Source organism: Hemiscyllium ocellatum, chromosome 19 (assembly GCF_020745735.1).
Source record: "Hemiscyllium ocellatum isolate sHemOce1 chromosome 19, sHemOce1.pat.X.cur, whole genome shotgun sequence".
NCBI lineage: Eukaryota > Metazoa > Chordata > Chondrichthyes > Orectolobiformes > Hemiscylliidae > Hemiscyllium > Hemiscyllium ocellatum.
The window spans coordinates 11280085-11306311 of NC_083419.1; the positions used below are offsets into that span (position 1 = coordinate 11280085).

Below are 26227 nucleotides of genomic sequence, written 5' to 3' on the forward strand. Positions count from 1 at the left end.
GTCTTATTGAGGATACCCTCCATCCTGCTGTGCTGAATCAGAGATTTTTTTCTGATCCAATAACTAACACTATGTACCTGCGAAACACTATGGTCTATCAGCAACAGCAGAATTGCATTCAACCACATTCCATAACCTCATGGGCCAGTGTATGTTCCATTCTACCAGGACCAGCAAATGGGGATCAGCCTTGTCTAATGATGAATGAGCAAGCCACTTAGCTCAAGGGCAGTTAGAGATAGTCGATAAAAGCTGACCTTGCCAGCAACACCCACTGCTATGAAGAAATAAACAATAGATAACCTATTGTTGAATAGCGCTATTATCTTTAAATGATCACAAATCTGTACTTAACATTTGTTTGAAATTAGAAACATGCTATGTATGATTATCCTTTTTCCACAACCACAGGATATCCAGAAGTGCTTCACAGCCTGTGAAAAATGTTTTGCATTTAGTAAACATTGTAAGAAACATGTCAGCCAATTTGCATGCAGCCAAATCCTATTGTTAGTAATGTGATAATGACTAGCTACTTTGTTTTAAATTATATTGGTTAAGGGGATAGATATTGGCAAGGAAAGCAGAATGAACTTCCCTCCTATTCTTTGAAATAGTGCAATAGGATGTTTTTAATGTCTTGCCTGAAAAAGAAAGTAATTTTATTTACTGATAGGCCACGGTAAAGAAAAGATGAAGACCTCTTCTCTAATTGTGTGGTACTGTGCAATCCTTGGTATTAAGGATTGACAGATATCCATGATATAAAACATTAAGGGCATTTGTCAAAAAGCCACTAATTTGCATTACCTCAGCCTGCCCATTTTTGGTGGTATGTAAATGGTTCTTCTCTTTAAAGTACTTTTATTTTTTCAGTTGGTTGGAGCCTTGGAGGAGCCGGGATCTCCTCCCCTCTCCACACTAACATTGACCTTCCAAACCCCAGGTCTCCTGGGCCTGATGGCATTTACCCCAGGATCCTATGGGAAGCTAGGGAGGAGATAGCAGAGCCATTGGCCTGGATTTTTATGTCGTCGTTGTCAACAGGAATAGTACCAGAGGACTGGAGGATAGCGAATGTGGTCCCATTGTTCAAGAAAGGGAGTAGGGATAGCCCTAGCAACTATAGGCCAGTGAGTCTGACTTCAGTGGTGGGCAAAGTCTTAGAGAGAATGGTAAGGGATAAGATTTATGAACATCTGGGTAGGAATAACGTGATCAGGGATAGCCAGCATGGTTTTGTGAAGGGCAGGTCGTGCCTCACAAACCTTATTGAGTTCTTTGAGAAGGTGACTAAGGAAGTGGATGAGGGTAAAGCAGTAGATGTTGTGTATATGGATTTTAGTAAGGCGTTCGATAAGGTTCCCCATGGTAGGCTAATGCTAAAACTTCGGAGGTATGGCATTGAGGATACATTAGAGGTTTGGATTAGGAATTGGCTGGCTGGAAGGAGACAGAGGGTAGTAGTTGATGGATTATGTTCATCTTGGAGCGCAGTTACTAGCGGTGTACCACAAGGATCTGTTTTGGGACCATTGCTTTTTGTTATCTTTATAAATGATCTAGAGGAAGGACTTGAAAGCTGGGTAAGCAAGTTTGCGGATGACACAAAAGTCGGTGGAGTTGTGGATAGTGAGGAAGGAAGTGGTAGGTTACAGCGGGATATAGATAAGTTGCAGAGCTGGGCGGAAATGTGGCAAATGGAATTCAATGTAGCTAAGTGCGAAGTCGTTCACTTTGGTAGGAATAACAAGATGATGGATTACTGGGCTAATGGTAGGCTACTTGGTAGTGTGGATGAGCAGAGGGATCTTGGTGTCCATGTACACAGATCTCTGAAAGTTGCCACCCAGGTAAATAGTGCTGTGAGGAAGGCATATGGTGTACTGGGCTTTATTGGCAGAGGAATTGAGTTCCGGAGTCCTGAGGTCATGTTGCAGTTGTATAAGACTCTGGTGCGGCCTCATCTGGAGTATTGTGTGCAGTTTTGGTCGCCATACTATAGGAAGGATGTGGAAGCTTTAGAACGAGTGCAGAGGAGGTTTACCAGGATGTTGCCTGGAATGGTAGGAAAATCTTATGAGGAAAGGCTGAGGCACTTGGGGCTGTTCTCATTGGAGAAGAGAAGGTTTAGGGGAGATCTGATAGAAGTGTATAAGATGATTAGGGGTTTAGATAGGGTAGATACTAGGAACCTTTTACCGCTAATGGAGTCAGGTGTTACTAGGGGACATAGCTTTAAATTAAGGGGTGGTAGGTATAGGACAGATGTTAGGGGTAGATTCTTCACACAGCGGGTTGTGAGTTCATGGAATGCCCTGCCCGTATCAGTGGTGAACTCTCCTTCTTTATGGTCATTTAAGCGGGCATTGGATAGGCATTTGGAAGTTATTGGGCTAGTATAGGTTAGGTAGGATTCGGTCGGCGCAACATCGAGGGCCGAAGGGCCTGTACTGCGCTGTATCCTTCTATGTTCTATAAATGTCAGGGCTGTTAAGTACCACTAAAACCCTTGATAGTCAGGATAATGTTCAAAACTGTTACAGTGTATATTACAGTATTGTACACACAGGTCATCTGAAATTATTTCACTAATAGTTACCTATTCTAATATTTGTTGTGTTTGATTTTACTAGGCTGCTGAATCAGGAATTGTGAAAGTTAAAACGATTGCTGCTCGAAACACAGATATTTTAGCTGGTAAGTGTGAATTTTCATAAATCTGACCTTTAGCAAAGCATTATTACTAAAATAATATAGCTGTGGCTGTCTATAATATCTGTGGCTAATTTTCCCTTTTTGCAGCTCAGGGCACTGAGGTCATTAGAATATTCTAATTTGCCCACTTCCCCACTACAGGGAATGGCTAATTTATCCAACCTGGGACAGTCTAATATCTCTTTGACTTTGCAGGGTTGTTTCCAACAGCACACTTGGGAGCATGTTGTAAAATAACAAATATAATCAAAAGGCCTGCACAAAGTTAACCAAGGTAAACAGTCTGGTCTCTTTCCATTGCTTGCCTTGAATAATGTCCTGTCTTTCCATCAGCCTAATGAAGGATAATCCCAATAAAGTTGTGTGATTTTAGCAACTGAATAATTGCCAATCTTGCACGTGTTTATGAGCTTTAAAATACAAGTAACTGCTTATAAACAAGTCATGAACCTGCACATTTGTTCACTCATTACCTGATCTGCACTGTATTTTTAAACAAATAAATTGTATGAACTTGACTCTTATTAATAGAAATGGGATATCAGAGAGAACTATATATTGAAGCAGAAATGCACAAACCTTAGCTCCTGAGCATTCAACATATAAGTGTATCAGTACAGTATATGCTTAATTAAATTTCTGAGAAGCCATAAAGAAAATATGTTCCTGCTTATTTTAAGGGTTTCCATTGAAGTATATCTAAGTACATGTAAACATTTGTCATGGGTAAATCACCACAAATTTCCTTCAATTCGGATTCACATTTAAAAAAACTAACAGACAAAGACAACTGAAGCAATAATGTAAACTTTATTGCATGTAGCAGCCAAAATAAAATCCCTCAAATAAGCAAGTTAAGTCTCTGAATCCAATCTGGCTATTACCTGATTAATGGTGGGATTTAGTTACTATTCCAACCAACATTATCTAACTCTAGAAGTGTTCAGAGTTCAATCCTTGTGTACTGTTATTCTTCAAAGTTCTACTTTTGATTTGTTCTGGTGTTGGGTTCAGAAACAAAACCTTGCATTTTTATTAGAAATAACTTCTCTGTTCCTTGTTACAGCTGTCTATTTGAAACGGCCTAAACTACAATTAACTCCTTAAATTCAGGACGTTCCTTCTGCAGGCAGTCTTAATTGCCGAGTTGTCATGAGGCAGCAGATTATCAAGCAGTGTTAACGTCTGTCTTCCAGGAAACAGTTTGTTTATATTACTTTGACTCCTCTTTCCCAGAGATGGTTAATTAGCTTTTAATTCCTTTGTAACATTTTCTCCTTGTCCCTTTCATCTCAGGAAACAGAAAGAGATTATTGGTGATTCTTTCAATCCATGGAAGTTGTGAAGTTTACATTGTCACACATTTGATGCAGAGTCTAATCTGGATAGGCTGTCTAAATTAGATCTTTTTTAAATGCTTCATAACTACAATCTCTTAAATGACACTCTTCCTTTGATTCTTTTACTAGCCTTGAAAGAAAACAGCTCTGAAGTTGTCCAGCCATTGCTAATGGGATGTGGAACCAAGGAACCCAAGATTGCTCAATTATGCTTGTCAGCAATTCAGAGGCTCATGTCGCATGAAGTGGTTTCTGAGGTATGCAGAAATCATTTGATCTGACAATGGGTATTATTGGTTCATTGATGCATTTAGTGGCTAGAGGCAGTTTTGTAATTTTTCAGGCACCTCTTTACGTAGCATGCAGTGTGAGGTACTGAACTTCCCTTTGGTTAGCTGATCAGAAATCTAAAGCACAGATCTTTTGGGCTGAACTAGTCATACCTATGTTGTACATTCTGTGTAATGTCTTAATTTGGATTGGAATTCAAATTGACAAATTACATAGCGTATACAGCATAAGTATGGAGAGGTCAGCCCAAAAGGTCTGTGTTATGCTCCCGATTATCCTCCCCCCACCTTACTTCAGCTCACCATATCAGCATTGCTTTCCATCCCTTTTTCTCTTACATATTTATCAGCTTTCCCTTCAAATGCATCTGTGCTGTTTGCCTCAAACACTCCATCTGGTATTAAAATTCCATATTCGTAACACTGTGAATAAAGAGGTTTCTGTTGAAATTTTTATTAGATTTATTAGTAATTAATTTGAAATAATTTTGAGCACTAGATTAGTGAAAACATGTTTTTTTATGTCTATCCCATCACCTCTTTTCACAATTAAGACCTCTGTCAGGTCATCTCTTGGTTTCTGACTTGTAGAGATAACAGCTGTTTAATTTTTCATGTCAGTTGTTTCAAGTCACCCGATATGAACGCCACACTGTGTTCATTCAACAAAGTGTCTGCAATTTAAAAGTCGGGTTTAACTTAGCTGAAGCTGCCACCCATGCAGGTCACAGGTGCTATTGATCTATCTTCTGGCTTAACAGAGTTACCGGTTCTGATATTATATCAGCAAGTATATAAATTCAACCCAAAAAGATTTTTCTGTACATTTCTTTATTCCTTCCCAGCTCACTTCACAAGGGAGGTAATCACCAGAAAGTAATTACATTACTAAAAGTATGTGCATGATCGTAAGCAGCAGGTCCTAGAAGTACCTTCTGAGCAATATGGTGAGCAACAGTGCTTGCTATAAAATAACTAAGCTAGAAATAGACCATTTAGTCCAAAAGGTCAATTCTAGTGTTTATGGATGTAGGTTTGCTCGCTGAGCTGGAAGGTTCGTCACCAGGCTAGATAACATCTTCAGTGAGCCACTGAATGAAGCATTGGTGGTGTAGCCTGCTTCTGTAACCCTAGGAAACACAAACATATAAATAGAAAGTGGACTACACCACCAGTACTTCATTTGGAGGCTCACTGAAGATGTTAACTAGTTTGGTGACGAAACACCTGAAAATGATCCTTCCAGCTCAATGAGCAAGCCTACATCCAGGACCTTAACCTGAGCTACATATCTTCTCAAAACTCGCTAGTGTTTATGCTTCATGTGAACTTAGATTAGATTAGATTACTTACAGTGTGGAAACAGGCCCTTCGGCCCAACAAGTCCACACCGACCCGCCGAAGCGCAACCTACCCATACACCTACATTTACCCCTTGCCTAACCCTACGGGCAATTTAGCATGGCCAATTCACCTGACTCGCACATCTTTGGACTGTGGGAGGAAACCGGAGCACCCGGAGGAAACCCACGCAAACACGGGGAGAATGTGCAAACTCCACACAGACAGTCGCCCGAGGCGGGAATTGAACCCGGGCCGCTGGCGCTGTGAGGCAGCAGTGCTAACCACTGTGCCACCATGCCGCCCTCATCCTACTTGCTCCCCATCCTACTTCAACTTAGCTTGTTTCCAGATCCTTACATTCCTAATCTCCCTAAGTGGATGCTCGGTCAGCTGTGGTTTAGTTGGGAGGACGTTCCTCTGAGTCACAAGGATCCGGATTCAATTCCTGCTCCAGAACTTGAGCACAAAAATCAAGACAGGTACTTCAGTGCATTACTGAGGGTGTGTCATGCTGACCTGCAGTCAGGACCTTAAAACTTTAGTGATGAGAAATTTACAATAATTTAATTGACTGATTTAATTTTAATTTTTAATCTTTTAATTGTTGATGTTTGAGCCTGAGTGGGTTTATGTGAGGAAAAAGTCAATTAAAAGAATCACAGAAATGATTGCAGAACATTGTTCAAAACAATGGAACGTTCCAGCATATATGGTTGTTGGGTGAAGAAGGTGGAATTTGCTTTCAATATGATCATAAGATAGAGGAGCAGAATTAGGTCATTTGGTCTACTAGGTCTTGTCTGCTGTTTGATGATGGCTGATATGTTTCTCAACCCCATTCTCTTGCCTTTTTCCTGTAACCCTTTATTACCTTACTAATCAGGAACCTATTTATCTCTGTCATAAAAACACCAGTGACTTGGCCTCACTCGCCTTATGTGTCAATAATTTTCATAGATTCACCACACTTCAGCTGAAAACTTCCTCCTCTGATCAGTTCTGATCACTATGAAGCTGGGCCCTCGGGTCCTAGTCTCTCCTAATAGTGGAAGCAGCTTCTCCATGTCCATTCTGTACGGGATTCTCAGTATTCTGTACATCTCAATGAAATCACAATACAACCCTCATCCTTCTCAGCTCCAACAAGTGCAGCCAGAGTCCTCAACCACTCCTTGTATGACAAGCCCTTCATTCTCAGGATCATTCTTGTGAACCTCCTCTGGATCCCTTCCAAGGCCAGCACGTCCTTCCTTAAATACAGAGCCAAAAACTATTCACAATATTCCAAATGTGGTCTGACCAAAGCTTCTTACAGCCTCAGCAGTATGTTCTGCTGTTGTATTCTAGCCCTCTCAAGATGAATGCTAACCTTGCATTTGACTTCTTAATTGCCAATTGAACTTCATGTTAACCTTAAGATAATCATGAGCTAGAACTCAGGCCCTTTGTGCTACAGATTTCCAAAGCCTTTTCCTATTTAGAAAATAGTCACATCTCTATTCTCCAACCATAGTGCATTATTCACGCTTTACCACATTGTCTTCGATCTGCTGCATCCTTGCCCACTATCCTAGCTAGCCCAAGTTCTTCTGCAGCCTCCCCAGTTCCTTAATACTACCTATCCCTCCACTTATCTTTGTCATCTGCAAACTTAGCGACAATATTCTCAGTTCCTTCAACAAGAAAATTAATGTATAATGTAAATGGTTGTGTTCCCAACACTGACCCCTGCAGGTCTGTACTGAAAAAGATCCCTTTTAACCCCACCCTCTGCCTTGGTCAATCAGTTGATCCTCTCTTCATGCCAGTACCTTGGCTCCAACACTATGGACTCTTATTTAGCAGGCTCTTGTGCGGCACCTTGTCAAAGGCCTTTTGAAATCCAAATAGATCACATTCAGTGGCTGTCGTTTGTCATGTTTGCTTATTACTTTCTTGAAGAATGCCAACAGATTTGTCAGGCATGATCTCCCCTTGTCGAAGCCATGCTGATTGAGTCCTTTTTTTCATGCACTTCCAACTGCTCCACAATCTCATACTAAATATGAATTCTAAAATCTTACCAACAACAGGTCAGGTTAACTGGCCTATAATTTCCTATCTTCTACCTCCCTCCCATTGAACAAGGGTAGAATGTTAGCCATTTTTCAATCCTCCAGGACCTCCCTGAATCCAGTGATTCCTGAAAGATCACCACCAATAGCTCCACAATCTCTTCAGCTGCCTCCTTCAGAACCCTGGGGTGTAGTTTATCTGGCCTGGATGATTTATACATCCTCAGACCTTTCAGCTTCCCCAGCATCTTCTCCTTAGTAATGGTCACTACACTCACCTCTGCCTCCTGACTCTTCTGAAGTTCTCGTCTGTATCGGGCATGAAGAATAATGCAAAATACCCATCCATTCCCCTGCTATTTTTGTTTCCCATTACTCTCTGCCCTCATTTCTCGGCAGCCCAATCTCCACTCTTGCCTTTTAGATATTTAAAAACACTCTTCCAATCTTCTTTTATATTGCCAGCTAACTTCTGATATTACTTCATCTCCTTCGTTATTTCATTTTTAGTTGTTGTCTGTGCTTGCCTTTAAAGGTTTCCCAATCCTCTAGCTTCCCACTAATCTTTACCAAACTTTTTCTTTTGCTTCTCCTGACCTCCCTCATCAGATATGATTGCCCTATTTTCCCCTTCGTATGCTTCTTCCTTGGGATGAATTTTTTCTGTAGCCCTCACATTACCCCAAGAAACTCCTGCCATTGCTGCTCCACCATCTTCCCTGCTAGGTTCTCCTTCCAGGCAACCCCAGTGAGCTCCTCCCTCGTATTTTTGCTTTATCTTTACTCAATTATAATAGCATTGCATCTAATTCCAGCTTCTCTCCCTTGAACTGCAGGCTGAGTTCTATCATGTTATGATCACATACTTCATCTTAAAGTCCTCTATGTCCTTATATATCACCAAATCCAGAATTGCTTGTACCTTCATGGGTCCTGCTACAAACTGCTCCAAAAAACCATCTGATAGACATTCCATGAATAGATTTCCTTGGGATCCCAGCCGTCTTTTCCGGTCCTCCTGCATATTACAGTCCCCCTTGATTATTAAAACTGTGCTTTTCTTTCACGCCTTTTATATCCCCTCATTTACACTCTGCCCCTTGTTCTGACTACTGCTCGGGTCGCTGTGCATAACTCCCATCATTGTCTCATTGTTCGTTGCTGTTATTCAGCTCTACCCACATAAACCTTATATTTTCCAACCCAATATCATTTCTTGCTATTGATTTAATTTCTTACCAGCAATACCATTCAATCCCCTCTACCCACCTGTCCATTATTGGTTTTTTTTTAGTTCTCAGTCCTGATCCCCTTGCAACCACATCACTGTGATGTCCACAACATCATATCCACCAATTTCAATCTGCGCTACAAGCTCATTTATCTTCTTTCATATACTATGCACATTTAGGCACAACAGCCTCAGTCCTGCATTGACCACCCTCGGTGACATAGTTATTCCTCTGTCTGTTGTGTCTGGTTAGATTCTTGGCCCTTTCCATATTCTCTGTCCCTAGTTCTTGTTTGAGAAGCTTCAATTACCTCCACTAAGCCCTCCCCATTTTCACTAGTTTGAAGTCCTTGTGATCACCCAGTTTAGCCTTTCTGCTAGGATCCTAATTCCAGTTCAGTCCATGTGAGGCTGTCCCAATTGTACAGTTCACTCCTTTTCGAATACTAATGCCAGTGTCGCATGAAACGGAGCCTCTCTTTCCCCCACCACTCTTTTGGCTACATGTTTACTTCCTTAAACTTGTTATATCTTTGCTAATCTGTTCGTGGCTCAGGTAATCCAGGCGTTACAGCCTTCAAGGTTCTATTTTTTATATTTGTTGCTAATTCCTGATATTCCTCAAACAGAACCTCTTGCTTACTCTTGCCTATGTTATTGGAGCTGGATCTTCCTTCCTCTCCAATATCCTTTCAAACTGACTCAAGATATTCCTCACCTTGGCACTCCTGCGGTACTCTCAGTCTTGCTCTCAAAGGATGCTGCTATCCTCTCCCTGTAATTGTAGAATGCCCTAGCACTATCACTTTTCTTTGTGCTGTGCCAGCTTGAATGGTTTCCACTGTGCAGTGATCAGTTTGACCATCCTTTCTGCAGACTCTTGCCACATCCATATAAGAAGCAAATACTTCATTCCTGTTGGACAAGGTCAAGAGCTTAGTCTCCTTCAGTGCTACGTTCAGGATCCCTTGTTGTCACATCCTCCTGTCCCTGACCAGTGACCACATTTGGAATACTTAAGCCTCAGCATATTATTGCCTAGAACAGAGTGTTAAGGTAACTCTCCCCCTTCTAGATGTGCCATCTAGTCTGAAGCTTAGGTTGCAGCTCGTGAGCTTTGAGCTGATGTTCCTCAAACCGCAGATGTGCTCACTATGTCTTCCAGTGGGATCCACCAGCTCCCACATCATGCAAGAACAATACATTGCCTACATGGCCATTTCTAATATAGTTAATAAGATTTTATTTATTGTTCAACAATGTTATTCTCGGAGGATCCCTAAATTACGACACTCCTTTCAGAATGTAGTACTACATAAGGCTAGTCCCTGATGGAGGTCCCTTATCAGCCAGTCAGATGACAGCTTCTGTGTGACATCACTTTTGCTGGTACTATTCTTCCTGATTCTGGTGAGTCAGGACACATATCTGCACTTTCCCAGACTGCTTCACTATGACATCGACTGCGAGGATACTCTTCCCAGACTGTTTCACCATGATGCCGACTGTGAGGCCAGAATTCCCAGGCTCCTTCACAATGACACCAATTGCAAGGACATTGCTCAACACTCTGAGTGCTGATTCTTTGGTTTGGTTTCCTTGGAATGAAGTAGTAGGAACGTCAGTATCCTGACACAATCAGGTGACTACTCGATTTCAGATCTAAAAATGAGATATTCATCTCAAGGTACATTTAGAATTCTGTGCATCAAATGATATGCAGAGATTTGTTAGTCCATAGGTACCAGTGCAGTAGATAGCAGGTGATCAAAACCATTAATTAAATCATTAGCAGTTGAGGTTATCATTAAACGGTCGCTACCAATGTTTAGAGCAGTCTACCCAGTTACTCTTGCGTTGAACGTGGTTGGTACTTGCCAAGACCAAACATTCCAATACTTACGATGGTTTTGCTGATATCTGTTCTGACATGAAGCTCTTTGTCCGATCCTTTACGTAGTTTGAAATGCTGATTTTTCTTTTCTGTTAAGTGATTCAATGCAAGTGCATTGATTCATAATCTTGTCAGTAATGGAAGATAAACAAAGTGAAAACTAATGTTTCCATCCACTTGAAGTCAAAGAACAAAGAAAATCACAACACAGGAACAGGCCCTTCAGCTTTCCAAGTCTGTGCAGATCCAGATCCTCTATCTAACCTGCCACCTTTTTCTAAAGATCTGTCTCCCTTTGCTCCCTGCCCATTCATGTATCTGTCTAGATACATCTTAAATGGCGCTATCATTCCCACCTCTACCACCTTCGCTGGCAATGCGTACCAGGCTCCCACCACCCTGTGTGTCAAGAACTTTTTACACATATCTCCCCTAAACCTTTCCCCCCCTCACTTTGAACTCATGATGCCTAGTAATTGAGCCCCCACTCTGTGGCTAAAGCTTCTTGCTATCCACAGTCTATACCTCTCATGATTTTGTCAACTTCAATCGGGTTCCCCCCACAACCTCTGACCTTCTAATGAAAATAATCCTAATCTATTCAACCTCTCTTCATAGCTAGCGCCCTCCATACCAGTCAACATCCTGGTGAGCTTCCTCTGCACCCTTTCCAAAGCTTCCAGATCCTTTTGGTAATGTGGCGACCAGAACTGTATGCATTATTTAAATGCAGCCAAACCAAAGTCATATACAGCTGCAACGTGACCTGCCAGCTCTGTCCAATGAAGGACAGCATGCCGTATGTCACCTTGACCACTTTACTGACCTGCACTGCCACCTTCAGGGAACAATGGACCTGAATACCCAGAGATCTCTGTACATCAATTTTCCCCAAGACTTTTCCATTTACTGTATAGTTCGCTCTTAAACTGGATCTTCCAAAATGCATCACCTCGCATTTGCTTGGATTGAGCTCCATCTGCCATTTCTCTGCCCATCTCTCCAATCTATCTATATTCTGCTGTATTCTCTGACAGTCCCCTTCACTGTCTACTATTCCACCAATCTTCGTGTCATCTGCAAATTTGCTAACCAGGTAACTGGTACCTTCCTGCATTTATATATATCAAAAACAACAGTGGTCCCAGCACAGATCCCTGTGGAACACTACTGGTCGCAGGTCTCCATTTTGAGAAACACCCTTCCACTGGTATTCTGTCTCCTGTTGCCCAGGCAGTTCTCTGTCCATCTAGCTAGAACACCCTGGACCCCATGCAACTTCATCTTCTCCATCAGCCTTATGGTGAACCTTACAAACGCCTTACTAAATTCCATGTATATGATATCTACAACCCTTCCCCCATCAATGAACTTCGTCACATCCTGAAAGAAAGTCAGATAATTCCATCCATGTGCCGTGACCTCAAAGCATCTATATAGACTACAAATCCTAACGAGTGCCATAATTACTTCCTTTGAGCAAAATATTTTCAGACCTCTTTTTCTTTGGCCTTGGCTGGTCCCTGAAGTCAGGGTGGTCTTTGCCTGCTCAGGTGAATGTACATTTCTGAAGAAGAACACGGGAGTTATTCCTTGTATCCCATTCAATATTTATCCCACAACCAAAGTCACAGAAACAGATTATCTAGTCATTGTCATATTGCTGTCTATGGAAATTTGGTGTGCATGTACTGGCTGCTGCATGTCCTACTTTAAAACAGTGACCTGATTTTGAAATTACTTAATTGTTCATAAAACACTTTAAAAAGCCATTGTTATTTCAGGCACTATATAAATGTTAATGTTTTTCTTTCTCTGCTGTTGACTGTATTTAAAGTAGAAATTGATAACATTTGATGTGAATTATGTGCATCAAAAAATGTGGAGTTCAGGCTGAAGATCAGCCACAAACTGGTTGAATGGCAGAACAAGCCTGAAGAGCTATATGATCATGTTCTTTTATTTACTTATCACAGAATAATTATAGCTTAGAAGGAGGCCATTTGGACCACCATGCCCCCACTGGCTCTGTTATCTAGCCTGGCTCTTTCACCATATCCCTGCGCACCATTTCTATCCAAAAAAAAAATCCAATGCCATCTGAATGCCTCAGTTGAACCTGCCTCCACCAGGTTTCTGGTTAGCGCACTCCATATCCTAGCTACTCGCTATGTGAAAAAAAGCTTACCCTTGCTTCATTTGCACTTCACATTAAATATGTGTCAACTTTTTCTATTTCTTTTATGAGTGGAACAGCTTCGCTGTATTTACTCTGTCCCACGTGATTTTACAAGCTACAGATTTTTTTTAGATTCTCTGTATGCTCCAGTCCTCAGCTTACTTTCATTTTATTGACAAAATTTCTTCCCAATCTCAAGCCCCAATTAACTCAGGCTGTTTGTTCCAAACCCCAGGACTGACCACTAGCCAAATGTGTCTTTCCCACACTCGAATACTCGGTTCCACACCCACAGTTCCACATTTTTTCTCTCAGCTTGCTTGCAATACTGAAGGAAATCCATGATTGTACTCAGAAATATATGTTCCCAAAACATATTAAGTAATGCTGCTGGAATTTACCATGAAGTAATACAACTGTCAGATCCCTGGCTGACAGTATGTTCAAGTGTGCTTATGAATGGATCTATTTGTTTTCTTTGCTACTTTCATGGGATGTAAACATCACTGGAAAACCTGGCATTTCTTACCTATCCCAAATTAATCTTGAGAAGGTGATGGTGAGTCATCGTCATGAGCATGTCTGCTAATGCAATACAATGTTATTAGGGAGGTAAATTCGAGATTTTGAATGATAGTGAAGGAACAGTATGATAAGTCAGAATGGCATGTGGCTTTGAGGGAAACTGTCAGGTGTGGTGTTTGTATGCACTTCTGATCTTCTAGGCTGCAGAGTTCCCTGGTTTCAAAAATGTCGGAAGAGGCTTGGCAAGTTGCATCGTACCTTGTTATGGTGCACATTGCTGCCATTGTCCACTGATGGTAGAAAGAATGAATATTTAGATTTGTAGATGGGCACTAATCAAGCAGGCTGCTTTGTCCAGTCTGATTGTTGGAGCTGCACTTATCCAGATAAGTGGGGAGTAATCCATCCCATCCTGACTTCTGCCACGTAGTTGAACAGCCTTTAATGAATCTGAAGGCAAGTCCCAGCTACCTGTTTATCTAGCCACAATACTTTACATGATTAGTCCAGTTTTTTTTTCCCAGTTGTAATCTCAAAACGTTGATCATCAGGGAATCAGTCCTGTCCTTGAATTTCAATTGCAGATTGTTAAGTTCTGTCTTGTTGGGATCAAGGTTAGAATGGTGCTGAAAAAGCACTGTAGGTCAGGCAGCATCTGAGGAGCAGGAAAATCGAAGTTTCAGGCAAAAGCCCTTCATTAGGAACAGCTTTTGCCCGAAACTTCGATTTTCCTTCTCGGATCTGCCTGACCTGCTTGTTTTTCCAGCTCCACACTAATCTTGGCTTTGATCTCCAGCATCTGCAGTACTCACTTTCGCATATCTGTCTTGTTGGAGATTGTCATTGCCTAGCACTTTTGGAATGTAAATGTTAATTCCTGCTATCGTCATAAATTGTGCTGTAGCTCAATGGTTAGCACTGCTGCCTCACAGCACCAGGGACCTAGGTTCGATTCCAGCTTCAGGTGTCACTGTGAAGTTTGCACGTTTTCTCCCACAGTCCAAAGATGTGCCAGTTAGATGGATTGGCTGTGGCAAATTGCCCCATAGTGTCCAGGAGTGTGCAAGCTCGGTGGGTTAGCCATGGGAAAAGCAGGGTTACATGGGGAAGGGATGATGGCGGGGTGCAGGAAGCTGGGTTTGGGTGGGACGCTCTTTGGAATGTTGTGGGCTCAGGCCCCTGGGGCGGCACTGGCTCAGTGTAGCATTGCTGCCTCACAGCGCCAGGAACCCGGGTTCGATTCCAGCCTTGGGTAACTGTCTGTGTGGAGTTTGCGCGTTCTCCCCGTCCCTGAGTGGGTTTACTCCAGGTGCTCTGGTTTCTTCCCCAGTCCAACGATGTGCGAATTAAGTGAATTGGCTGTACTAAATTACCCATAGTGTTAGTTGCATTAGTCATAGGGAAATGCGTCTGGCTGAGTTACTGTTCGGAGGGTCGGTGTGGACTTGTTGGGCCGAAGGGCCTGTTTCCACACTATAGGGAATCTTATCTAATCTAATCTAATCTAATCTAATATCAGACCCGAATGTTGTCCAGTTCTTATTGCACACTAGCACTGACCGCTTTAGTGTCTGAGATGGCTTGGATGGTTCTGAACACTGCAATTCTTTTTTCTTATGTGGGCTTCGGTGGCTGGCAAACATGTAGTTCCTGTCCCTAGTTGCCTCCTTGAGAAGCCAACAGTAAGCTGCTTTCTTGAACTGCTGCAGTTCACCTGCTCTGGTTGACCCACAATGCCATTAGGGAGAAAATGCCAGAATGTTTTCCTAGTGATGATGAAGGAATGACCATATATTTCCAAGTCAGCATGGTGAGTGGCTTGGAAGAGATCTTGCAAGTGTAGGGTGTCCATGTTTCTGCTGCCTTTGTTGTTCTTGATACAAGTAGTTGTGGGTTTGAAAAGTGCTTTCTGAGGATCTTTATTGAATTTCTGCAGTGCATCTTGTCAATAGTATACACTGCTGCTACTGAGAGTCAGTGGTGAAGGAAGTGGATGCTTGTGAATGTGATGCCAATCAAGAGGGTTGCTTTGACCTGAATGGTGTCAAGCTACTTGAGTGTTGTTGGAGCAGCACCTAGCCAGATAAGAGAAGGGTGTTCCATCCCAATCCTGAATTGTGACTTGTAGGTGATGGAGCTTTGGGAGTCAAGCAGAGAGTTACTTGTGTCAGTATTCCTATCCTTTGACTTGCTCTAGTAAACACTGTGTTCAAAGGGCAAGTCCAGTGGAGTTTCTGGTCACTGGTGACCCCACCATGTTGATAGTGGGAAATTCAGTGATAGTAACACTGTTGAACGTCAAGGGGCAGTGGATAGATTATCTCTTATTGAAAATGGACATTGCCTGATATTTGTGTGACACAAAAGTTAATTGCCACTTGTCAGCCCAAGTCTGGATATCGTTCAGATATTATTGCATTTAAACTTGGGCTGGTTCAGTATTTGAGGAATTGCGAATCATGCTAAATGTTATGCAATCATCAGCGAACATTCCCACGTCAGATGTTATGATTGAGTGGAGGTCATTGGTGAAGCAGCTGAAGATAGATTAGATTACTTACAGTGTGGAAACAGGCCCCTCGGCCCAACACGTCCACACCGACCCGCCGAAGCGCAACCCACCCATTACCCCCTACCTAACACTACGGGCAATTTAGCATGGCCAATTCACCTGACCCGCACATCTTTGGACTGTGGGAGGAAACCGGAGCACCCGGAGGAAACCCACGCAGACACGGGGAGAACGTGCAAACTCCACACAGTCAGTCGCCTGAGTCGGGAATTGAACCTGGGTCTCAGGCGCTGTGAGGCAGCAGTGCTAACCACTGCGCCACCGTGCCGCCCAAAACAATAACTTAAGGAATTCCTGCAGAGATATCCTGGAACTGAGATGACTGACCTCTAACTACCAGAACCATCTTCCTTTTGAGTAAAATTGCAACTAGTGGAATGTTTTCCCACTGATTCTCATCGATTCCAGTTTTGTTGGGGCTCCTTGATGCCACATTTGATCTCTCACTACTTTAATATCATGGACCTTCACTTCTTTTGTCTGTGTTTTGACCAAAGCTTAAGTGATATCAGGAGCCAGTTGGTGCTGATGGCAATCCAGCTGAAAATCAGTGGGCAGCTTATTGCTGTGTAAGTGCTGCTTGACCACTGTCAGCAACCCATTTTGTCCCTTTTTATTTGGTTTAAAGTAGACTCGCTGGATTGAACTTGTTATGTTCTTAGTGGGCAGGGCAGATCTAGGCAATTTGCCACATTATTAAGCAGGTGTCAGTATTGTCACTGTACTGGAACAGTGGAAGTTTTGGAGCACAAATGTTTGGTAGTGCTACTGAGGAATGTCATCAAGGTTTTGTAGCTTTTGCTAAATATAATGGTTTCAGTTCCTATCACCAAACAATATTATTTGACTTAGCAGTCTGTCTAGTGTATCTAGCATTACAGATTTCTGGTAGTACAGCAATTCATTTTTAAAAGAAAGTTGTTACATGGCCTTAGTGAAACCACACCAGGAGCACAATGTACACTTTTGGTTTCCTTATTTAGGATGGGGTGTATTTGTATTAGATGCAGTTCAGAGAAGATTCACTGAATTGATTCCTGAGATGAAGGGGTTCCCTTATGAGGAAGGTTGAGCTTGTATGCACTGGATTTTAGAAGAATTAAAAGTAATGTTATCAAATCATATAATATCCTAAGGGAACTCCAGCCTGAGTAGGTACTGAGGTAGTTCCTCTTAAAGTAACTCGAACTAGAGGCTCTGTAATAATAAGTGTTCTCCAATGTATGATAGCATTGTGAAGAATTGGTTTTCTCTGCAGGTTGTTAGTCTGTGGAATTCTTAGTGGTGGAGGGCAGTGTAATTGAATATTTTGAAGGCTGAATTATATTCTCAATAGGCAAGAGTCAGAGAGAACTGGGAGTAGGCAGGAAAGTAAGGGCCTTAATTAGATCAGCAATTATCTCATCAAACAGTAAAGCAAGCTGAAGGAACCAAGTGGTCTATTCCTGCTCCTAATTCAGATATTTGGACATATGTGTTTTTATTTGCCAAGACTTGTTTTAAGTTAAATGTTCCATTTGTAATGGAAAGCATGCAAAAAGTACAGAACAGAATATGCTTAAGATTTTGTAGAGATGTGAGAAAAGAGCTGGCAAGTGAAACTCTTCGAGACAGCTGCCTGAGGTATCTTACTGGCTTCGTAAGTTTTATTTTTGTCAAGTTATTCATTGTATTTGAATATGTTTTAATAGGGTGCAGCTGGAAATATAATTAACATGCTGTGGCAGTTGATGGAAAATGGGCTGGAGGAACTCAAGCTTCTTCAAACTGTTCTGGTTCTTTTGACGACCAACACAGTAGTTCATGATGATGCTCTTGCTAAGGTAAGACATGTAAGGAAACTGCAGTACACACTTGAGCAACACTCCCAAGTGAAACTGGCTATTCAACAATATTTAATATTATTACGTACTGAAGCCCAATTGTGCAGTAGCTAAATTCTCAAGGTTATTGGTTATCAAACTGCAGTTGTGTGTTATTAGTCATATAAGTATACTTCAGCCTGGGAGCTTATCATGTTTAATTGTAATCTTTGTAATTTAATTTATTTGAGTTTATTTTTCTCCTTGAGGGGTGAGCAAAGAAAAGTAAACATTATGTTGAAATGAGCAGTTTGACAATGTAATTGCAAAGATATCCAATATTATTTTGAGATGATATGTGATTGGGGCACCATGATTTTCAGTATCCATAATGCATATCTGCAATGTATTGAAACTGGGGAGGGTGGGAAGCGTTGAAGATGAACAATAATGATTTATCTTGGCCAGAGCCAGTGGCAGCTGGAACTTCTAAATTGTACCCAGTTAACAAATGAAAATAATTAAATATGTGACCTTCACTTAGGAAGTTATCAACCCAGGAAATGAGATTTGCAAAAGGAAAGGTTGTGCATTTTTGTCAGTCGGTGTCTTGTATCCTACTATATTGTTTTCTCGCTTACCAATAATCACCTGGGTTCCAGAAATGAAATTGAAGGTTTTAAAAAAGTACGTATTGCTTGTTTTTTTCTCACTTTCTCAAACATCATATTGCTGTTTTTTTGCAATCTTGTTGTGTTTTAAGATAGAACACTGTGCAGCAATGATTTAACAGTTACCCTTTAAAGTTTGAGTGTCATGAAGTTAGTGATTGGAAATCAAGGTCTCATGATAGTGTCAAGTATAGAATGAAGCATGTCAAATTTGGGGCAGAGCCCATCAGTTCACAACTAAAAATAACTATGCACATGATCTTCACTTGGAATGTTATCGACTCAGCGTGGTGAAGTAGAATGGATGATTAAATTAGATCCCTACAGTGTGGAAATGGGCCCTTCAGCCCAACCAGTCCGCACCAACCCTCCAAAGAGTAACCCACCCAGACCCATTTCTCTCTGACTAATGCTCATAGCACTGTGGGTAATTTAGAATGGCCAGTTCACCTGACCTGCACGTCTTTGGATTATGGGAGGAAACTGGAGCACCTGCAGGAAACCCACGCAGACACAGGGAGCATATGCAAACTCCACACAGACAGTCACCCAAGGCTGGAATCGAACCCGGGGCCCTGTTGCTGTAAGGCAGCAATGCTAACCACTGAGCCACCGTGTTGCCCCAGGGATGTTTGCAGGGGCCAAGAATGCTCACTTTTGGCTTTGGATGCTCTTCTGAACTGGCAGGTCATCCATCATTGATGGTGTGTACTGAATAAAGTAAGTATCCTCACTTTGTTTATCACCTTGATTAACCAGGCAAATATTTTCAAGGCCCAGGAATGTCACTTGCTGGTAATGAGAATATTCTGAGCAGTAGCTAAAGGTTTATGTTTCTTGCTGTAACCTTTGGTTGCCATTGGCATCAATCAGTTAATTCCCTGCTGTGGTGGCATGCATGTGTATCTTTAGAATTGTATATCATTTCAGACAGTACAGATATAGATAGATCATTGCTGCTGTAGAATCAGAACTTTTTTAAAACATCTTGGTTCAATATTGTATAGCAGATCTACTTTTATGTGTGAAGTTGATATTTCAAAGCTAATTCAATAATCAATCTAATCATGAGCATTGTATCCAGAATAAATGTGGAAGACTCATCCCACACTTGGATTAAATAAGCAAATAACTACCAAGGAACAATCAAATCTGTCCTGCCCCTCAATAGGAGGAGAGTTTTCTCCCCCCAGTTGGGCTACTTTGTGTGGTCATCAGAGCAGTTCTTAAGGGAAGAGTACCCATAATGATGAAGTGACAAAATCAACAGAACCTGTCTGAGGAAAAAGTCATTCAAATTATTTTCTCAGATAAGGGAGAGTCCTTGGAAGTACTTCACTTTTCCTATTTCCTAATACTACTACTGATGCCTTGTTGATCACTATAATTGATTTGGTGTGGATACACACACAGTGGTGTTAGGGAGGGTGTTGACGCAGCAGTGAAGGAATGTGTGATACATTTCCAAGTCAGGGTGGTGAGTGACATGGAGAGGAATTTGCAGGTGATGGTGTTCCCATATGTCTGCTGCCCTTGTCCCTCCACACGGTAATGATTGTGGTTTTGAAAGGCGATGTTTAAGGAGCTATGATGTATTTCTACAATCGATCGTCTCCGATGTTGTTACATTACTACACATCTCCATTAGCTGAACACATCACTAGCTTCCCATTTCTAGCCCCAAGTGTCAGCATGATGCACTCTGATATAATGCAACTTGGAGTTTCTTCCATTTTGTACTAACAATCCCCTCTTTTAAGTTCCTGCTCATGTGTAGCTTCTCTGGCAAAGTAGCATATATTGCCCATTCCTCATTGCCTTTAGGTGGTGGTGAGCTATGTTGAACCACTGCAGTTGTGGAGTGTAGGTATACCAACAGTGCTATAAGGAAGAGATTTCTTGAACGTTGAGCCAGATAGTTCCAGAAAAATAGTTCCAAGTCCGGATAGTTTGTGTTTTACAGAGGACCTGAAGGTGGTGGTGTTGCCATACATGGTCTGCCCCATGTTGAAGAGTGTGGTGCTGAAAAAGCACAGCTGGTCAGGCGGCATCCAAGGAGCAGGAGAAACGATGTTTTGGCCATAAGCCCTTCATCAGGATTGAGGCTTATGGGCCAAGGGGACTGAGAGATAAATGGGACACCCCCAGATTCTACGGACTACCCAAAGTACACAAACCAGACATCCCACTCAGACCCATAGTATCACTACCAGGGACACCAGCATACAAACTGGCCAAAGAACTACAACAAAAACTGAAACACCTAGTCAGCGGATCCAAACACTCCATACAATCAACACAGGAATTCTTGGACATCATCAGGAATACACACATAGACAAAGAAGAAACCATGGTATCATTCGACGCGACGGCACTGTTCACATCAATTGACAAAACCCTAGCCAGAGAAACAATAGCCAACCTACTGGACATACATAACAGAACACAGGAGGCCGAACCTATCAACAAGGACGGCATACTTAAACTACTAGACCTGTGCCTCACCACACACTTTACATTCAACAATCAGATATACGAACAAATCAACGGAACACCCATGGGATCACCAATCTCGGGACTCATAGCAGAGGCAGTTATGCAAAGGTTAGAACATACAGCCCTACCACAAATCCAACCCAAACTCTGGATCAGATACGTAGATGACACCTTTGTAATCATCAAAAACACAGAAATAGAAAAAACACACCGAATCATCAACGCCACACTCACAGGAATACGATTCACGAGAGAAGAGGAAAAGGATAGCCAACTCCCATTCCTAGACGTGTTAGTAGAGAGAACACCCAACGGAGAATTCACCACAAGGGTACACAGGAAACCAACACACACAGACCAAGTCCTAAACTATGAAAGTAACCACCCCAACACACACAAACGAAGCTGCATCAGGACACTATTCAAAAGAGCCACAACACACTGCAGTACACCAGAACTGCGAAAAGAGGAAGAGGAACACCTATACAAGGTATTCGCCAAAAACGGATACCCACGCAACTTTATCACCAGATGCCTAAGAGACAGACCACGGAACGAGGACATGCCACAACCAAAAGGACTAGCCACACTACCATACGTCAGGAGTGTCTCAGAACTGACAGCCAGACTACTGCGACCCTTAGGACTCATAACAGCACACAAGCCAACTTCCACACTCAGACAACAACTCACTAGAACAAAGGACCCAATAGCCAGCACGAGCCAAACTAACGTAGTTTATAAAATACCATGCAAGGACTGCACAAAACACTATATAGGACAAACAGGAAGACAGCTAACAATCCGCATCCATGAACATCAGCTAGCCACAAAACGACACAACCAGTTATCCCTAGTAGCCATACACTCAGAACATGAATTTGACTGGGAAAACACTACCATCATAGGACAAGCCAGACAGAGAACAGCCAGGGAATTCCTAGAGGCATGGCATTCATCCACAAACTCCATTAATAGACACATGGACCTGGACCCCATATACAAACCACTACAGCTGAAACTGACACCCGGAAACGGCAAGAACATCCATCAACAGACACATCGACCTGGACCCCACATACAAACTACTACAGCTGAAACTGACACCCGGAAGCGGCAAGAACAAACCACTAAAAATACCGGAAGAAACATCAAAGCAGCGCTTCACAGGAGGCTCCAACAGCACTGATGATGTTCCCTAGCCAGGGAACGAAACATTTGCAGCAAAAACTTCCAGCTCGGCGAACAGAACCACAACAACGGACACCCGAGCTACAAATCTTCAACCAGACTTTAAATAAATGGGAGTGGGGGTGGGCTGGGGGAGGGGTAACTGGGAATGTGATAGGTAGATAAAGGTGAGGGTGAAATTGATAAGTCGGAGAGAAGGGTGGTGCAGATGGACAGGTAGGACCATTCAAGAGGGCAGTGCCAAGTTAGAAGATTCACTGTATCACGATCTGCCCTATGTCCTTTTAATAGTAGAGTTATAAGCTTAGGCATTATCAAAGAAGCCAATATGCTGCATGCATATTGTACATGGTATCCACTGACAGGTTGGCATTGGAAGGGCTGAGCGTTTGGATGACCAGTTGAAGTGCACATCAAGCAAACATCTTGTGTGTTGTGGGAGCTACAGTCTCTAGGCAAGTGAAGAGTATTCCATCACACTCTTGATTTGTGTATTCCAGGCAGGTTTTGGGGAGTTCGGAGGCAAGTTAGAATTCCCAAAATCTGACCTGCTGTTGAAGCCAGAATATATAGGTTGCTGATCCAGTTAAGTTTGTGGTCGGTGGTAATCCCAAGATGTTGATTGTGGAGGGATAACCAAGGCTCCTTAGACAACATTTTCCAAAGCCGCTATCTTTATAATCCAGAAGGATAAATGCAGCAGATGCCTGGAAACACCAACATCACTGCCTACAAGCCAGTCACCATTCTGACTTGCAAAGTCAGCATTGTTACTTCACTGTCACTGGATGAAAATCCTGGACCTTCCTCCCTAACAACATTGTGGATACATTAACACCAAATGAACTGCTGCAGTTCAAGAAGGCAGGTCATTACCACCTTTTCAAAGGTGATTAGAGACTGGCAATAAATGTTGACATAGCCAGTGAAGCCCACAGCCAGCAAACCGGTTATAGTAATACCATTGAATGTCAAAGGGAGATAATTTGATTTTTCCTTATGGCTGACACTTGAAGTCTGAATGTCACTTGCCACTGATCTGTCTAAGTCTGGACATTTCCACTTTTTATTACACATGGATGTGGACTCCTTCAGTATTTGAGGAGTTTTCAATGGCATTAATAATCGCACAGCATTCAGTAAACTTCATACTTTTGACCTTATGATGCAGGGAATGTCAGTGACAAGCTGCTAAAGATGGTTCGGGCCTTTGTTTGGACAAAGCGTTGAGGAATGCTTTGGTCAAAATGAATAAGATACATCTAAGAAGTATGTTATCTTCTCCATTTCCTGCAATGATTATTGGTCTCAATATAGCAATTTATGGGCAGGTTTTTGTTTAGTCAGTGATGCCCATTAGCAGCTCGACTGATTCTCGTCAAGTTTATTTTGCAAATGTCCCTTGCAACAAGATGACTTTCATGCCTTCATCTTGGAGCAAGATTTAAGCTAAGATATGAAAGTTAAAATGAGAATATCTAAAGTCTGCTTCCTGATTTCTTTTGAGTTGAATAATCTGAAGTCAGCTTTGCCCTCATGTTATTGCAACAGTAATGATAGCCAAGGTTATATATTTTATTTGAATGTGTACACATTGTTTCTGTATGCATGGATTTAAGCTTGATTAGATTCCTTAGTGTGGAAACAGGCCCTTCGGCCCAACAAGTCCACACCAACCCTCCGAGGAACAACCCACCCAGACCCATTCCCCTACATTTACCCCTTCACCTGACACTACGGGCAATTTAGCATGGCCAATTCACCTGACCTGCACATTTTTGGACTATGAGAGGAAACCGGAGCACCTGGAGGAAACCCACGCAGACACAGGGAGAATGTGCAAACTCCACACAGACAGTTGCCCGAGGAGGGAATTGAACCCAGGTCTCCGGTGCTCTGAGGCAGCAGTGCTAACCACTGTGCCACCCCTTCTAATTTGTTAAACTTAAACTGTCGTGACTATTTAAATTTTATTCTGATGCTTATATATAATGTGTTCTTATATTGTGACTAGGTTTTGAATGATTTCTATAGGCCTTTCTAGTCACATTTTGAGATGTTCAGGTATTCGTTATTTCATTTGTGCTATTAGGACAATTAGGTTTGTTGAGAATTGATTTTGATCTTCTTCTGTTCTTCCTTTATCTGTTTTCCAATCATGTTAGTTATGAATAGCTTTATTCTCAATTGATGTTCCTAGTGCCTTGTTTAAATGTAGAAATGAAAAATGAATTTGTAAGCACAAGAAATCAGTCGTCATATTTTTTAAAAATGCCTGGCATTTTTTCTCTGATGAGTCATAACTGCCTTTTTCTTTCAGATACTGACACACTTTTCTTATACTTTGTTTATTTTTCAGATCTCCAAAATTTGTGGTCTTTATTTGATGTCAGTTGTAGTTTCCAAGTATTTTGGTGTTACTTTTTAATGTTTTTCCTTAACATAATACTCACATTTGTCCTTTATGTTCGTGAGTAAGCCTACTCGCCTTAACATTGGCTAGTTTTTGAGGAAGTAACACAAACTTTTCAACTTCCAAATGAAGCTTCTACATAAATCCCTGAATTTTCTGACAAAATATTGTTTCAATTGCTGAAAGTTTGATCATTCTTAAAGACCACATACGTAGAAATTTGGAAGTGATATCTCTCAAAGGCTATTTCCTGGGAGATAATTATTGCAATTTTTAGAATCTTTCCAACTGAACCTTATGCTCACAAAAGCTTATTTCTGCATTCTTTTAGGCAATTGTACTTTGCTTTCGGCTACACTTTACCAAAGATAATATCACCAATAACACAGCAGCAGCTACGGTACGGCAAGTGGTTACAGTTGTCTTTGAAAGAATGGATGCTGAAGATGAGCAGCATAAAGGTGTGTTGAAGTATTTCTGCTTTCTAGTGCACACTCCATGATTCAATTCACTGACTGAAAAATGTTGAAAGCTTCAGAGATTGTTTTTACCACAATTAATAATTCATTCACTTTAGGAAAAAATGTGCAGCAAGTATAGTCTTATGCAGTAAAAGTTTCTTGCTTGACATTTATTTCATATTGCTCATGTTAACCTTGATGAACTTTAGCCTTCCTTCATTTAGATATTCCAGAAGACATAATTTTCAAAACCCTGTGTCTTCTCTTAACATCTAGAATTTCCAAAGGCCAAAAATTCTAATCTAAACCTTTCACGTAAAATTTGCTTAAGTTTTGTGCTTTCAACCACCCAACTTCATACAACAAAGTAACCTATGGGACATTAGCTTGCCCATAAAGTATAAATAATGACTAGAGTTTTAGCCATTGAATCCTGCATGCCAAATCATCAGCATTGAGCACAAATAATATGAATGTATCATATTTCTCCAATTAGGAAGTTTTGACTTCCAGGAACGCACATTCCAGGGTAATTTTTGAGGGAGACTTTCCTATTTGTCTGAACACAAGTTATTCAAGTGCTATCCAATTCCTCTGCTTATTGGTCATCCTTTAGTTCTTTATTCTTCATTATTTGGATATCAATCTGCAGAATGATACTATCAGTATATCAAGCTAATCCGAGTGATGTGTCACTGAGACTGCTTTTGTGGTAATGAAGACAAATTATTATTATTACCTTGTGTAAGAAAGGAGAAAATTGGTCTAAATTACTTCCAGATGGAACTGCTTATGCAGTTATTTGAGATTAATATCAGAAAAGTATTCTTCATATCAAGTCTAGTCACTTCTTAGGAGAATTGTCAAAAAGAAAGAAATCTTATTTCCTCTTTAAATGCATCTGGCTAAAATATGGATTGGATTATTGAAGTAACTATGAAAGACAGTTACTTGTTAATACTTAACTATTAGTTTTACTTTTTCTTCTTAAAAAGACTTAACATGAAAAGTAGATAAACCCTAAAGCACAACAAACTCCATAGGGA

General features: G+C 41.4%; 1 protein-coding gene across 3 annotated transcripts in view; it reads left to right on the forward strand.

The window, feature by feature from the left end:
• The window catches only part of mon2 (MON2 homolog, regulator of endosome-to-Golgi trafficking), a 125058-nt gene that overhangs the window by 18727 nt on the left and 80104 nt on the right, over positions 1-26227 (forward strand). For all 3 annotated transcript variants that reach the window (XM_060839648.1, XM_060839649.1, XM_060839650.1), the window contains exons 2-5: positions 2637-2700; positions 4188-4315; positions 17839-17970; positions 25052-25181. In XM_060839648.1, coding sequence (XP_060695631.1) covers positions 2637-2700; positions 4188-4315; positions 17839-17970; positions 25052-25181 — 454 coding nt within the window. The remainder of the gene's footprint in view (positions 1-2636; positions 2701-4187; positions 4316-17838; positions 17971-25051; positions 25182-26227) is intronic.